This window comes from Poecilia formosa, unplaced genomic scaffold (assembly GCF_000485575.1).
Source record: "Poecilia formosa unplaced genomic scaffold, Poecilia_formosa-5.1.2 Scaffold88, whole genome shotgun sequence".
Lineage (NCBI taxonomy): Eukaryota > Metazoa > Chordata > Actinopteri > Cyprinodontiformes > Poeciliidae > Poecilia > Poecilia formosa.
In genome coordinates this window covers 949564-964184 of record NW_006800027.1, presented here as the reverse complement: position 1 = coordinate 964184, position 14621 = coordinate 949564, and the positions used below count along the sequence as shown (strand labels likewise).

The 14621-nt window shown below is 41.2% G+C and overlaps 2 protein-coding genes and 1 long non-coding RNA gene across 7 annotated transcripts in view; 2 read left to right on the top strand and 1 right to left on the bottom strand.

Moving 5' to 3' along the window:
• The first annotated feature begins 1078 nt into the window (after positions 1 to 1078).
• Positions 1079 to 8205, top strand: e4f1 (E4F transcription factor 1). 3 transcript variants are annotated; one of them, XM_007557369.2, is made up of 14 exons: positions 1079 to 1263; positions 1540 to 1670; positions 2226 to 2307; positions 2546 to 2727; positions 2824 to 2944; positions 3054 to 3206; positions 3709 to 3896; positions 3979 to 4182; positions 4303 to 4408; positions 4801 to 5018; positions 5121 to 5319; positions 5412 to 5575; positions 5992 to 6048; positions 6214 to 8205. In XM_007557369.2, the coding sequence occupies exons 1-14, from the start codon at positions 1167 to 1169 to the stop codon at positions 6574 to 6576; spliced, it is 2265 nt and encodes a 754-aa protein (XP_007557431.1). In that variant the 5' UTR covers positions 1079 to 1166; the 3' UTR covers positions 6577 to 8205. The 3 variants fall into 3 exon arrangements, with proteins under 3 accessions (XP_007557431.1, XP_016529468.1, XP_007557430.1); XM_016673982.1 differs by having other exon boundaries at positions 1081 to 1263; positions 2226 to 2271; positions 3979 to 4212; XM_007557368.2 differs by having other exon boundaries at positions 1082 to 1263; positions 3979 to 4212.
• A 324-nt stretch (positions 8206 to 8529) lies between these two features.
• grid2ipa (glutamate receptor, ionotropic, delta 2 (Grid2) interacting protein, a) overlaps positions 8530 to 14621 on the top strand; it is a 32535-nt gene continuing 26443 nt past the window's right edge. For all 3 annotated transcript variants that reach the window (XM_016673974.1, XM_016673973.1, XM_016673972.1), the window contains exons 1-4: positions 8530 to 8999; positions 11022 to 11275; positions 11365 to 11697; positions 11787 to 11941. In XM_016673974.1, coding sequence (XP_016529460.1) covers positions 8918 to 8999; positions 11022 to 11275; positions 11365 to 11697; positions 11787 to 11941 — 824 coding nt within the window. In that variant the 5' untranslated portion in view covers positions 8530 to 8917. The remainder of the gene's footprint in view (positions 9000 to 11021; positions 11276 to 11364; positions 11698 to 11786; positions 11942 to 14621) is intronic.
• Positions 13145 to 14621, bottom strand: part of LOC107836806 (uncharacterized) — a 3729-nt gene continuing 2252 nt past the window's right edge. The window contains exon 3 of the long non-coding RNA XR_001662769.1: positions 13145 to 13160. This is a non-coding gene — a long non-coding RNA (uncharacterized LOC107836806). The remainder of the gene's footprint in view (positions 13161 to 14621) is intronic.

The window sequence follows — 14621 nt, the reverse complement described above, 5'->3', positions numbered from 1 at the left end:
TAAGTGTTAAGGAAGAAATTCTAAAATTGGTTAACTTTGGAAAAAGTTTGTCTCTCTCTCTTCCTCTGGATCCCAGGTCCTCTCGGCAGGCCATGTGTGGCCACAAGGAAAACAACAATGCGTGTTGACGTCACAAAATTACAGAATTTAATTCAATAAGAAACAACTTATGAATTAACAACAAAACTGCAGAACAACAGAAACATACATTCATTTACCTGACATAAATGGAAAGAAGAAGAAAAGCAAAGACGTGCAAAGACATCTTTGGAGAGTTGCAAGAGCAAATCTGATTCGTTACTTCTGTGTAGAAAGTTTTATCTTCTTGTATTTAATTTATTCAAATAAGGCGTATCTTTGCTCATCCAACCAGGAGCTATCTCTGACCCTCTCTCAAGCCAGAAAACCCCTGCCGTGTTTACGGCCTTTCACAGATGAGTGTGAAAAGCTACAACTTCCACTGTATTGTTTTCCCACAGACAAAAGGCAGTTCAAACGATCCTAGCAAACCATCTGCTGTAACTACAAGTAAAATAACGGTCAAAAAGTCAGAATACATTACTAATTTCAAAACCACAATTAGGCCATTTGAATCAAGACATGTTAAGTTTTAAAACTAGCTTATTTTAAATTTATTTTCTCAACATAAGTTATGTCAACATTTAATTTCCTTTTGGGATAAACAGTATTTTTTTAATTGAATGTATTCTTATGTTATTAATACTGTTGTTTCCTGAACCAAGACATCCAGGAAATACCATTGCTTTCTCTGAGTGAAATCAATAAGGTTTTTTATATTCCTGCTATGCACAACTGGTTTGCCCAGTCCTTATACTATTGTTTTAATACCCTCTATTTAATGTTGTGTTCAATGAATTCAAAACAGAAGGTTGTGTGGAGTGTTATTTTAACCCAAAAGTCAGATGTTCAGGTTTCAAATGCATCATTGTCCAAATGTGTAAATTATTTCGGAAAAAGAACCACCTCTAGAGGCACATGACGAGGAATTAGGCAGTTTAAGACCAAGTCCCTAGCAGAAAATCTCGTTTTATTTCATTCCACACGTGCACGAGCCCTTTAGTTGTTATGACTACGCGGTCGTAAATCCGCCATATTTGCTCCCGCCCCGCTGCTGCGTTGCGACAGAGACGGAGAAGTTAAACGACATGAATGCAGAAAATAATCATACGGCAGAAACAGAGAAGGAGCAAACGACGGACGGCACCGACACCATCACCATTCAGACTACACTGGGAGATGAAGGTTAGGCCCCTGACGGCATAAAACAAGATTAAATTCCATCTCTGTTATCACGTTTGGGCCTTGCTAACTTCCTCGTAATGAAATTGTGCTAGTAGCAGCTAACTAACATTAGCAACATTAGCCAGTTTGCTGCATCGCTGTAGATTTGCCCAGTTGTTGTTGGCATTTGAAGACGTTGCACCAAACATGCAGCACCTTGCAGTAGTAAGGATTACAAGTCATAAGAAACCCCAGAAGTATCTCACATTTACATGGTTGTTTTGCGTCCTTTTGTAGATGATGATGTCCACAAGTGCGGGCGATGTCGGTGTGAGTTCTCCAGCCTGGAGGCTTTCATCCAGCACAAGCTGCAGCAGAGCTGCAAACGTCTGGAGACCAGACAGGCTTCTCAGGAGACCAACCAGCAGGCATGTCCTCAGACAGTTTTAAGCTCAAATTATTATTATTATTTTTTGTTTATCTAAGAAACTGTGTTGTTGTGGTCAATACAATCTTGATCATCCAGTGGGAAATCTTTCAGATTGATTTACTAATGATACATTCTAGAGGAATAAATGTTCACTTCAGAAAACATAATTTTTATTTAAAAAAACAAGGCTAAATTTGATATTTAATTTCTTCTTAAATTGGGGTTGTTGCCAAGATCCAGATGTTGTTTTACATAATACAAATAGTCAGTGGATTTCCTTGGCATGATCAATTTTAATCTGGCAGATAAAAGGGAAATTTAGTTGTCAGATTCAGTCCAAGGAGATAAACACTCAGAAAGCAAAAATATTCCTCTTAGCTAACACCAACCTGGAGCAAGTCTTTTTTTTCTCACCATCAAGATAAACACAGCTTAGAACAAAAATGTATATGTATGGTTATGAAACGACTATGTTTTTCTCCCATCTGTGCACATGTAATTAAACCATGAAACTTCATCAGTATGTCATTTTGTTATGTTTTCTTTTCTGTAGGTCTCTTCAAGTACTGGAAGCTCAGCGTCCAAGGCGAAAACTGAAAGTATATCTACAGTTAAACCAGCAACGACCACCGATGGTAGGTTATCAACCTTAATATGTCTTTTATTTTATTTTTTTTTTACTTTTTCTGCTGCTCTATAGAATCCTTGAGAACCTTAAAAACCACAAAAGATGCATATTTTTAATTGGAGTGCTTAGTTTGAATTACAAATACATTAGTTTTAACAGTTATTTATCAATTTGTTATTATGTTTGCTCAGTTAATTTTTTCTGCAGTACTGCGCTAAATTTCTGTTATTTTGTTCTCCACGCAGATGAAAGAAATGGTCCAATGGGTCGAGGTCATAGGAAGAAAATCGCTTCTATTAAAGTCACCGACCAGTCTGATAAAAGCGCAACGTTTGAATCTGAAAACGCTGACGGTGAACAGCAGACTTTCAAAGTAAATCAGGAGGGACGTTACATCTGTCACCTTTGTGAAAAGACATTTAAAACCGTGAGTCAATCAGTTGATAAGCCACATGATGCAATTACCTTAGTTGATGCTTGTTTCTAACTTCCGTTCACTCTGTGATTCTGTTTCCCTGCCTAGACAAACATCTTGAGGACTCACATGAAAACTCACAGTGACCAGAAGAACTTCTCCTGTAGCCTGTGTGGGACTTCATTTCGTACCAAAGGCTCACTGATACGTCACAACCGTCGGCACACTGGTGTGGAGAATGAACTGGAGTCACGCAGCGCTGTTGAAATGTACTCACTTTGACATCTGTGCCAGAAATCAAAACTTTTCTATTTTGCTCTCTTCTCCACTGCGTGCAGATGAGCGGCCGTATCGGTGCACCCTGTGCGGGCAGTCCTTCAGAGAGTCGGGGGCTCTCACCAGACATCTGAAATCCCTGACTCCCTGCACAGAGAAGATCCGGTTTGTCCAGTACAAGGAGATCCTGGTCAGCAAAGACGGAGTGCAGAAAGGTCAGACTAATTTTAAAGGAAAGGAAATGCAGTGCAGTCACTGCACAGTTGCATCCATTTATACATCCAACAATTCCTACATCCATCCATCAGTCTGTCGATCTGTCCATATATCCGTCCAGCCATTTATCCATTCATCGAGCCTTTGTCATCTAGTGTGACAATTTTTGCAGGTTTCCATTTTGAAGCCTGAGCTTAAAAAATGATGACCAATCTATGTGTAGAAAAATATTGAACTTTAAATTGTATTCAGTGTTTAAGAACTTCCAATATATAATACAGATTATAATAGCTACTGTGATGTAATTTATTAACAAAAAACCTTACTGTAACTTAGTTCTAGTAAGTCTCCCAATGCAGTTATTTTCATAAGTATTATGAAGTGGAGTTATAATATTTTAATTTATTTATAAAACTAGCTAAATTTGTCCATGTTTAATCTGGCTTGAAGTGCAGTGACACAGTAAATGGAGCAGATCCTGAGACGGTGTGAATGTTTCAGGAGTTGAAACTGACCAAGGCCAGGTGGTGGCCCAACAGGAAGTGGTAGTTGTGGAGCAGCAAGCTGAGGAGCAGGAGATGGTGGAGGCTCAGACTGCTGTGGTCAGTGTGGTGGAGGCCGGCTCCCAGGAGGTCCTCCGTCAGGTCCACTTCACAATGGAAGTGGACGGGACAACACAGGAGCAGCAGGTGAGAGCGCACGCTTTAAGTCTTTCCTGCGTTTCCCTTTCGATTGTATCTCAAGCTGGTGTTTATCTTTTGCTTGAACCAGGTGGTGGTGGATCAGTCTCAGGCGGACGCTCTGGCCGCTGCTGCCGCCGCCGGCGACAGCCTCATCTGCCAAGCCATCATCAACTCCGGCATCGCCCTGGGCACCGAGGAGACGGTAGTGGAGGAATCCTCGCCGGCAGCGCAGGAGCTGGACAAAGACATTCCAGATGCTACTGACGTTGATCAGAGTGTGATTGAGATCCAGGTTAAAGAAGAGTTTGAAGAGACGGAGGAGGCATGTGCCTCACAAAGTTTTTTTTGTTCAAAAAGGTCGCTTTGGAGAAATTTTCCAGGACTCATAACCGTTTTCTTGTTTCTTGGACAGGAAGCGGCGGAAGATCGAGCGTCCTGCAAGCTCTACACTTGTCCGCACTGCAGTCGGTCGTTCAAAGGCGTAAATTATTTCCGTTTTCATGTCAAAGGTCATTTAGGTAAGCCCATATTGAACGTTGCAGCTCTTTCCAGTACCCTATACACTAGTCATGATTTCCTCCTAGATTTTTTCTTGGAGGGCAAGAAATGAGTTACTATCTTATTGTTAAGCTTTTTCACATGTCATGTTAGGACCAGAAACTTCTATGTATTTTATTGATGTTAGATGTGATAGACCAATAGAAAGTACAATGTAACGTAATGGGACCCCATGATGTAAGATTATTCCCCTCCAGGTCAGACACAGTCAGTTAGTTATTTTGAAAACAAAAATAAACTACCATTTTCTGATGCATGGGACAATTTATAATAAGAATACAGATTAAAAAAAAGTTTTTGATTCTTTTTCTTTTTTTTATATATGATCTGTGCGTTTATCCTTGTTTTATAGGTTATAAACCGTTTAAGTGCACACTATGTCAAAAGGAGTTTCTCACTGGCTACCTGTTAAAGAAGCACATGGAGGTCCACGTCAGCGAGAGGCGGTATAAATGCGGCGAGTGCGGCAAGCTGTATAAAACCATCGGACACGTACGCGAACACATGAGAGCCCACTCGGATGAGAGGCCCTACCACTGTCACAGATGCAACAAGGGCTACAAGACCAAGGTGGATTACAGTGGATGTACATACACAGCTAACATTCTGATTGTTTTGGCTCTTTTTTATTTGTTTTGTTTTTTTTAAATTCTTGTATTCAATTTTTCTCAGAACGCCTTACAAGTTCACCAACGGACTCACGGCGACGAGAAACCTTACGTGTGCGAGTTCTGCTTCAGAGGCTTCAGAGAGAAAGGCTCTCTGGTGCGACACATCCGCCACCACACAGGAGAGAGGCCTTTCAAGTGCCCCAAGTGTGGGCGGGGCTTCGCCGAGCACGGGACGCTCAACCGGCACATGCGCGCCAAAGGTCAGGGCGACGTGCAGAAGCAAACTCAAAACGACTCGGGTGTTTATGGCTCTGACACAAAGCTGATCTTATATTGGTTGCTTCCACACCAGGTGGCTGCAATAAGGAAAACTCCAACGAGCAGCAGGGCGTTGTGTCGGAGGAGCAGGCGTCTGCGGACAGCCTCAGCGCAGCAGAAGTCATCGCAGAAGATCCTCACGCCTTGCTGGTGGAGTTCTCCTCGGTGGTGGCGGACACGCAGGAGTATATCATAAAGGTGGGAGCAAAAGCCCATAAGTTTAGAGGACAATTACACAGAGAAACCTCTGCAACCATTTGTTTATTCTGTGAAATAGTTCATTTTTAAAATGATGAAAAAAAGCCGTTGTATGCCTCTATTTTTTTTTTGCATTTTACTTTTAAATCATGCTTTCATTTCATATCTAACATGCAATGATTTTTAGAATCAGGAAGAAATTAATTCTTTAGTGCAAAAATTAATCCAGTCGTTGGTTCTGGTTAATAACTTTTCAATGAATGACCTTCTTTAATCTGGTCTAAGCATCTTGACTGGAACATAATTTCCTGATAGTATTTCAGGGGTTTTATGCAGGAAGCCTTCCGGTCCGGGGAGATCTACATGAAAAGTATAACAAAAGTTCTTCTACTTTTCGATTCTTTCACACCGTCTAGACTCAAACCGAAGAGGAAATGCAGCAAGTCACACTCATTCAGGACAGCCAAAACGAGGTCAGTGTGCACGTTTGGGGAGCTCTAAAGAGAACCTATGCATTATCTATATAACTGTTGCTCACTTCAAAACGTAAGCTCATAAATGCACAAAGTTGAGTTCTCGTGAAGCCCGTCTCACAAGTCCTCTGACGTTTCCTTTTTTCGAATTTCCATTCTTCCAAGATGGGCAACCAGATCATGAAAGTGGTGCAGCAGATCGTCAGCCAGTCCCACGGCGCCGCCAGCCACCAGATCATCGTGCGAAACGTCGGGGCGGACGAGGAAAGCGCCTCCATCTCCGACTGTGGGGACACCATCACCATCGCCACGCCGGAGAGCCTGACGGAGCAGGTGGCCATGACGCTTGCCTCCGCCATCAGCGACGGCACGCTGCTGGCCACGACGGGCACCGCCGAGGACGTCGGGGGGACTGTTACCATGGTTACCACAGAGGAAGCAGTGGAGGGAATACAGATGGTGCAGCAGCAAGAGGAGTATGTCATCACCTCCCCAGAGGAGGTGGAAATTCAGACTGTAGTTGTATGATCAAAGAGGATTCTACCGATGGACTCGTCTGGCTTTACAGTCCGTTTGAGTTTTTGTGTGTGGATGAGTCAAATATGAAGTTGAGGCCAAAGTTTTTATAAAACTCGTAGTGACGGAAATAAAAACAAAACATTTTGGATGAAGAAACAAATGTTAACAGGGAGTAGTAGGTTTACCCTACTATTAGTGTTATTAACTGGATCAGTAACGTAAATGCATTCGATGTGACTTATTTGTGATCCAATAAACAGTTTAATACATCTAATGCTAAATTCATTTGAATGTTAGGCCAGAACATATCCAAATTCATCTTTTCCCCCATATATTCCACAGGGTTCCTACACTCTTCGTTAGACACGAGAAAAAAAAAAGAAAGAAAAATTAGAATCTTTAGGCTACATTAGTCTTTTTTTTATTTCAGAATCTAAATATTGCAAATCAGAATTTAAAAAAAAAGAAATTTCTCTCCTTTATGTTTAGTTTGTTAAATCCAAACTTTAGTATTTATCAAACTTGGTAGAGTCTGAAGTGAGTTCTGAATACTCAGTGTCCCTGGTGTTTTTGATATTTTCTGATTGGACACACCTGAATAAGATGAATAGTTGATCGACAGGCTTCTGTCTGGCAAGGTGACATGAAGAAAGAAAGAAAACATCCAAAACCTGCGAGAGTCTACCTCGAGAACTGGAGCTGGATATTCCTGGACTCATTTTGAATTTGGAGCCGAGCCGAGTCGAGTCCTGGACATTTTCCATACTCTGCCTGAAGAACGTTTATGCGCTCACTGAAATTTTCAATAATCTAAAAGCATAGTTCAGTTATATCTGAGTGAGAGAAATTTTGGAAAGCAGCCAAGTTTGTCTGGATGCCATGAAAGCTTTGAAATATGCCTAAAGAGTTTTTCCCTTTGAATCTTTTCACATTTTTGTCACACAGCAACCACACATTCATTTTATGTGATGGAGCAAAACAAAGTAGAACATAAATGTGAAGCAGGAGGAAAATTAAATGTTTTCAAAAATGGGTGACTTCTGAAGGCGATGGGTTGCCCTCCATTTTTTTAGGGGCATCTGAATGAAGTACGCCACACTTTTCAGGTGCTTGTTTGTCTAAAATAATAGATGCAAGAAATCAATGGTTGTATTTAATTTCCACTTCACAATTATGTGTTGCTCAATCACATAAAATCCCAGTGAAGTTGGTTTCGATGCATCTTTAGCAAGGTGCTGTAATTCTCATCCACTGAATCGTTGTTTGAACTTTCAGATAAATAACCTCAAAAGCAAAGGTGACTTTTTTTTTTTTTTAAACGAACGTGCAGCATGTTTTGAAATCCTCCAAGTGCTGAGGACGAGATTTTGTAATGGAAACCTTGCATATTATAATTGCATGGGATATTTTCCCAGTTCCCTGCCTCACCCGCAGTCACGATTTTGAACTTTTTATCTCGGATTTGAAGTGCGGTGCCCTTTAAACGCTGACAGGTTGGGCTGCTTGTCCAAGGCCGACCATGATACAGTGTTCCCGTTTGCAGAGGTATTGTGTCCTCTAGCATATCACACAGCTGCTTAAATGTAAAATGTGTTAGCCGAAGCACATTTCATTTGAAATAAATGCTATTTTCTTACAGCTCTTGTTTCTAAGTTTTTTGTTTTGTTTTGTTTTGTTTGTTTGCTAGAACTTCTGCTGGGAAAAATATTGCTCCAGTTGGTGCTTGTAACCTTGAAGCCCATCTTGCAGGCGACGGCTCCAACTGGTGCTCCAGTACTAGACGCTATAATCAGAACCGTCCCTGGCTGGGCTGCTTCACGGCTCAGTTTCTGGGTCACTCCTCAGCCCTCTGAGAGGGCTTCATCCACATGAGCAACAGAGGGAGACAGTGAGAGAGGGTGGGAGAGAGAAAGAGAGGCGAAGGTATTTATAGAAAAATGGGGCTTCGCAGTACCTTTCCTTGCAATGAACCATTTCAGGACCAAGTTACTGTGTCCCAGTTTCATGCTCGCTGCTCAGCCAGAGGGTTTGGACCGAGGCTGAGGTTGGACAGCCTCACCCAGGATGGAGAGCCCGACTCTCAGACGCTCTCAGCTCCTCAGCTTCTCCCAGCTGCTTTGCTGATTCAGAGCAGAGGGAAGAATTGGCCCTCACAAGCCACAAATGTGACCTTCTGGGGGGGCCAGCATCCGTGTAGGTGGGGTAGAGGCTTCGGGGAGGAGGTGAGTCAGGTCAGGTGGAGGAGCAGCTTGAGGGTGTCCGAGGGGCACTCCCTGGCTGCGTCGACCCCCTAGTCGGGGGGCGTGAGGAAAGGCTGGCTGGAACGTGCCCTGCCGCAAGCCGGGCAAGGATGAGGCGCTTCCTGAGCAGAAAGGGCCGCTTCTCCCTGCGCCAGAGCAAGTCTGGGACCCGGAGCGCCGCCAAAGATTTCTGTAAGTCTTGTTTCTCTGATTTGATCTATTTTGTATGACGGTATTCCTGAAGGGCTTCGTTTGCAAGACGGAAGATGAAGAGGAGCTACAGTAGAGCGTGTATCTGGGACGAAGGGTGGAGAAAACAGAAGACAAGCCCTGACAGTACAGCTCAGTGTTACGAGAAGGCAAATAGAGGATCCATCCATGATGTCCTTATCTATTTTAAATCAGTTTTCTTCTCATTCTCTTTGGTGAGCTGACAGCAGTTGCTCCATCACTGATTCTTTGATTTATGTTTCATACAGTCGGTCTGAAGCCTGGCGTGCCACTGAGATCTGATTTGCCCTTCAGCAGAAATGACATCATTTACAATTCAGACTCTTTCTACTTGACTTTTAGGAGAAACTGTTGCAACCTTTTTTTTTTAACCTTTTTTTTTGTCAGTTTTCATGTCTGACCTGCTAAAACTTTTAAAAGAAACAAAACAACTGCATGCAATTTTACACTTATGCAACTATGCTCTCTTGTTCGAATTCAAATTGTCTGACTATGTTTACTTTACTTAGGCGATTAAGTTACGAAATTCACAAAAATCCCAAGGACATCATTTGAACCGCAGTCTGGTTTATTTTAAGCAAATCTACAAGACAAAAAAAAACAAAAAAAAACAAAAAACAAGGGCACAATAGACTAGGGTTTGATGTACTCCTTTAATACAAAAATTGCTATAAAATGTACTGCGCGTTGACCGTGCTGCACCACATCCTGCATATTTTTAAATGTACCCAGATTAATGTCCTGTACAGATGAAGTGAAGACTCTTTTGGGACACTTTGTACAGCAGCAGAATGAGGCCAGTGACCAGGGGAAGGCCAGCGGTTCAACATGTGGTCCAGATACCAACAGGCACAAATAACCTCCTTCTCTGCTAAACTTCTCCTCTCGCTGTGATTTGTTCGACTTACAAAATGTTTTTTGGTCGTTCCAACAAAAAGACCTGTGTACCTACTCACACCTCTCTAGGCTAATAAGAGCTTAATTAGCAGGCCTCCTTTATGGTTTTATTGCGAGCAGACATTTTCTTAAAGGAACACCACCCAAAAAAGCTGATAATGTCCATTTTTGTCCCTTTTGCAGCCTTAAACAAGTTATTGATTTTTTTTTCCCAGGATTGTTGTGTAGTTAGCGCCACCTTACCTCCATCAATTGACCGACATTCCCCATCTCTGCTGCCCCCCAAAATGTATCCCCCAAGGCATGAGGCTGCCATGTTTCAACGTAAAAATAACAACAATGATAATAATGAATAATAGTGACCTGGAAACCTGGTTTGTTTTAGTGTTCAGGGCACAACTACTGTTGTCCTTTTAGCAGATTATCCTGTGGATCTGTGCAGCTCTATAAGCTTCTGGTTCTTTCATAAATTATACTCTTCCTGGGAACATTTCACATACTGTAGGTGAATGGACCGGCCTTCCAGTTCTCTTCCCAGTTTTAGATGATGGATTGAAAAGAGCTCAGTGAGACATTAAAAGCTTGGGATGTTGTTTTATCACCTAACTCGGCTTTACGCTTCTACCTCATTTCACCCCTGAACTCTCTGCCATGGCCCTTGGTCTTCACGATGTTTTTTGTTCGCTGATATTCTCTGTGAACCACAGAAGCCTTCGCGGGATGGCTGGACTTACATACTAAGAGCAAATTACACACTGAACGCATCACCAGTTCTTCTTAAGGTTCTGTGTCAGATTAACAGGCATTAAAAGAAAGAGGGTTGACTACTAACACACACCACACTTATTTTCCTTTGTAAAAGGAAATGAAAAATGATGCATTCCTTTTCTACTGCTTTGCAATTCTGCACTTATCTGTGTTGGTCAATAAAACAAAATAAAATAAGATAAAACAGATGATAAAAATATGAAATAAAACAGCATTTGAAAAGTTATAAGGGGTTGAAATATGTTTGTAAGACACTATGTATCCATCATTCTAGCAACATGTTACTTTGAGCCTCTCCAACTCCTGTGTGTTCTTTAGACCTTGGTCTCCCTGCCACCAACCAGAACTGGCCAGAGGCCTTTGGCTTCAGGCTCGGAGGCACTGGGCCCAGCTACATCCTGTCCGTAGTGGAAGGCAGCAGTGCCTTCCTTGCCGGCTTGCAGCCAGGTGACCAGGTGGTGGACATCGAGGGCCAGGATGTGACCAACCTCAGCACACCAGCTCTCATCGCTCTGGCTCAGACTCTCAAGACCGTACCCCCCAGCATTGGCGTCGTTTCACGGATCGAACAGGTCAGCCGACGCCTAAATATTTCAGATTTAGCCTCCGCTTTGTAGAATCCGGAATAATTTGGCAAATTTCTTAACATACCGTTCCTAAGATTGACATCACGCCAGGCCCAGATGGCCGTTTTGGCTTCACCATCGTTGGGGACAGCCCTCTGATGGTCGAGGAGAGCATGCCTGGCGGTCCGGCTGCACGCAGCGGCCTCAAAGTCAACGACTACGTCATGGAGGTCAACGGCATCCCGGTGAAGCATCATGAAACGGCAGCAGCCATGATCAAGGCGGCGCAGGGCCGACCCCTCCGACTGGGAGTGCTCAGCATGGCCCGCCGGAACAAGCGGCTGAGCAGCAGCATGCGGGTACTGTCGCAGAGCGGAGACAGCATCAGGGAGAGCCGAGCTCACAAGGCTATGGAGTTCAACAAAAAGGTGAGCGTGAAGCTGCTTCTTTTCGCTCGCATGGCTCTGGTTTCATTCTGTCATCGTGAGTCGTTTTAACACCGTCTTTATCGAATCAGGTGGAGGAGGTTCTCGGAGAGGAGCCTGACGTGAAGGAGCAGCTGTTCGAGGTGCTCAAGCAGTACGCTTCCGACAGGGATGTGGAGGTTCTGGCCGAAGCCTTGCCTGACATTTTGATCACAGAAGACCATCAGCAGCTGATCGACAGCGTCAGGTAGCTGCTTACGTCTAACTGTGGCGGTGTTTTTTTGAGGGTCACCCCCAGGGCCGTGCAGAGACCAGTAAAGGGGCAGGTGCTCAAAAAGGGCACATTTTAGGACAGAATATTAAGAAAGTCACAGAGCTTTCAGAGTTTAATAAACAATGATGAATTACAAATGGTCAGACATATAACTAGAGTTATTACATCTTAACATAATAAAAACATAACAGCTGCCTTGTAATATTAAATATATTGTTCACTACCGAAAACTGCATGTTGATCATGGTAAGAATCTTTATTTCTTTGTTCTTACCTACAGTCCTCGTTTTGACCCAGTTGGTCTACAATCCACCACCTTTGGCTGCTTGTAGCAGATCCTTTCTTTTTTGTTTCTGATGTCTTTCTTTATGTGGCATCTTTGAACTGAAAAAAGCTAAATATAATGAATTATGATCAAAACACTATATTAAACCACACTACCAATTCGGTAACACTTTATTTGAAGGGGTGTGCATAAGACTGACATGACACTGTCATAAACATGACATAACACCTGTCATAAACATGAAGAAGTCTTTATGAATGTTTATGACAGTTGTCATGAAGTGTCATTTGGTAAATAATGACACTTTTAATGCAAAGTTGCTCTAAAAGTTGGATTAAAAGTCCATTAAAAGTGCCAACTTCACATGATTTTGTAAATAATAATTTAATGCAAAGTTGGCACTTTTAATGGACTTTTAATGCAAATTTGCATAAAGCCTTCCTCATAAAGACTTCTTCATGTTCATGACAGGTGTTATGTCATGTTTATGACAGTGTCATGTAAGTCTTATGCACACCCCTTCAAATAAAGTGTTACCAACAATTCTTTACCCTTGTGTTTAAACCAATATGTTTTTCAGTTCGTAGCACAACATAATATTAATTTCAGAGAAAATGAGACCTCTGCTTTGGGGTTCAATTTGTTTCACAATTATTCTATAAAAAAAAACTAACCTCAATTAAATAAAATTGTCATCAAAACATGTTTAATTGTAAAATGTTTTTAAACAAAAAAAAAGTTTGCTTAAAACACTTTTTTAAATTAAAATCAAATTTTTGTCTCATGAAGTGAAAACATTATTAGTAAAAACTTTTTTGTACATGTCAGAAATCTTTTCTTGCTATCCAAAGTTTTTGTTTGTGATTCAAAGTTTTGCTTACGATTCTCACATGTCGTGGGCAGGGCCTAAACATCACAACAAAAGATTCCTGATGTGTGCAAATAAAAGTTTGTTTTACAAATAACTTTTTAAGTTCATGAGACAAAAATGAGTTATTTAATTTTTAAAAAAAGTTTTTTAAACAAAACTTTTAGTTTAAAAAAAGAAATCATTACAATTCAAAATGTTTTGATAATGTACTTAAATGAGGTTAGTTTTTTTTTTCATTGAATAATTGTGAAACAAATTTAACTGCATACTCTGCGAACCAGACCCTAAACTTACTTAAAGTCTGGATTGAGTTTTTTCCCTTTCATTAATGACACACTTTTATTGGACAGGAGAAGCTTGATTGAATATTACATACATTATATCTATCATGGTAGTTCAGGGCGAGTTATTTTTAATTTTAAATGAATACCCTTGTTGGACTTTTATTTAAGTGCTATTCTCCGTCAAGATACATTTACCTAACACTAGAACAAATGCCTCTAGAATAAACTCCTCTCTGCTTAAACCGCTACTCCGTGCTGAAGCAGAAATGACACAACATTCAACGTTTCCGTTATCTAAGATGCATCAATCAATCAATCAAATTTTATTTGTACAGCACATTTCAGCAGCAAGGCATTTAAAAGTGCTTTACATCATTAAAAAACAAAACACAGTCATGTAACATTGAATAAACAGTAAAAAGAGAAAGAAATAATAGAATAATAAATAAATAAATAAAAAATAAAGATAAAACACATTAAAGCCCCCACCCCTTTTCTACCCTTAGGACTTTAGTTGAAATGGCATCAATTGGGACACTTACAAGAAGGGGGTATGGCACCCGTGCCTTTCCAAGGGGGCTTTACATCATTAAAAACTAAACACAGAGTAATAATCAATAAAAAGGATGAAGAAATAAGAAAAAAATAGATAAATAGATAAAAAATAAAGATGAAAACATTAAAATCTCACCTAATTTAACCATAGGCAACTCTAAACAGGGGGGGTTTAAGTTGAGATTTAAAGGCACCCAGTGTTTCAGCTGTTTTACAGTTTTCTGGGAGTTTGTTCCAAATTTGTGGTGCGTAGAAGCTGAATGCTGCTTCTCCTCATTTGGTTCTGGGGATGCAGAGCAGACCAGAACCAGAAGACCTGAGGGGTCTAGACGGTTGGTACGACAACAAGAGATCTTGTCTGAGCCTCGTCTTACGTCGTGTAACTGTTCTGTGCTGGAGCGCTTTCGGATTTATTATTAAATCGTCATCATCATCTTCATGCTGGGTCCTGTCTGCATTCTCCTTCACCTCACCAAACCCCAAATCATGACAAAGATTTATGTTGAAAATTTAACAAAACAATTTTCTTGACAGAACAAAAAAAGCCAAGGGCAAGACATAAAAGGTACAAAAAACATACCGAAATAAAATTACGCATTTTCTGTCAAACTATCTGTTAGTTTTTTTCTCTGACAACAGTGAACTCAGCTCTGCAAA

Coding starts and splice junctions, on each gene's coding strand:
- e4f1 (XM_007557368.2), top strand. CDS start 1,167: ATGAATGCAGAAAATAATCATACGGCAGAAACAGAGAAGGAGCAAACG. Junction 5,320..5,411: donor CCGGCACATGCGCGCCAAAG/GTCAGGGCGACG, acceptor CTTCCACACCAG/GTGGCTGCAATAAGGAAAAC. Junction 6,049..6,213: donor TTCAGGACAGCCAAAACGAG/GTCAGTGTGCAC, acceptor CATTCTTCCAAG/ATGGGCAACCAGATCATGAA.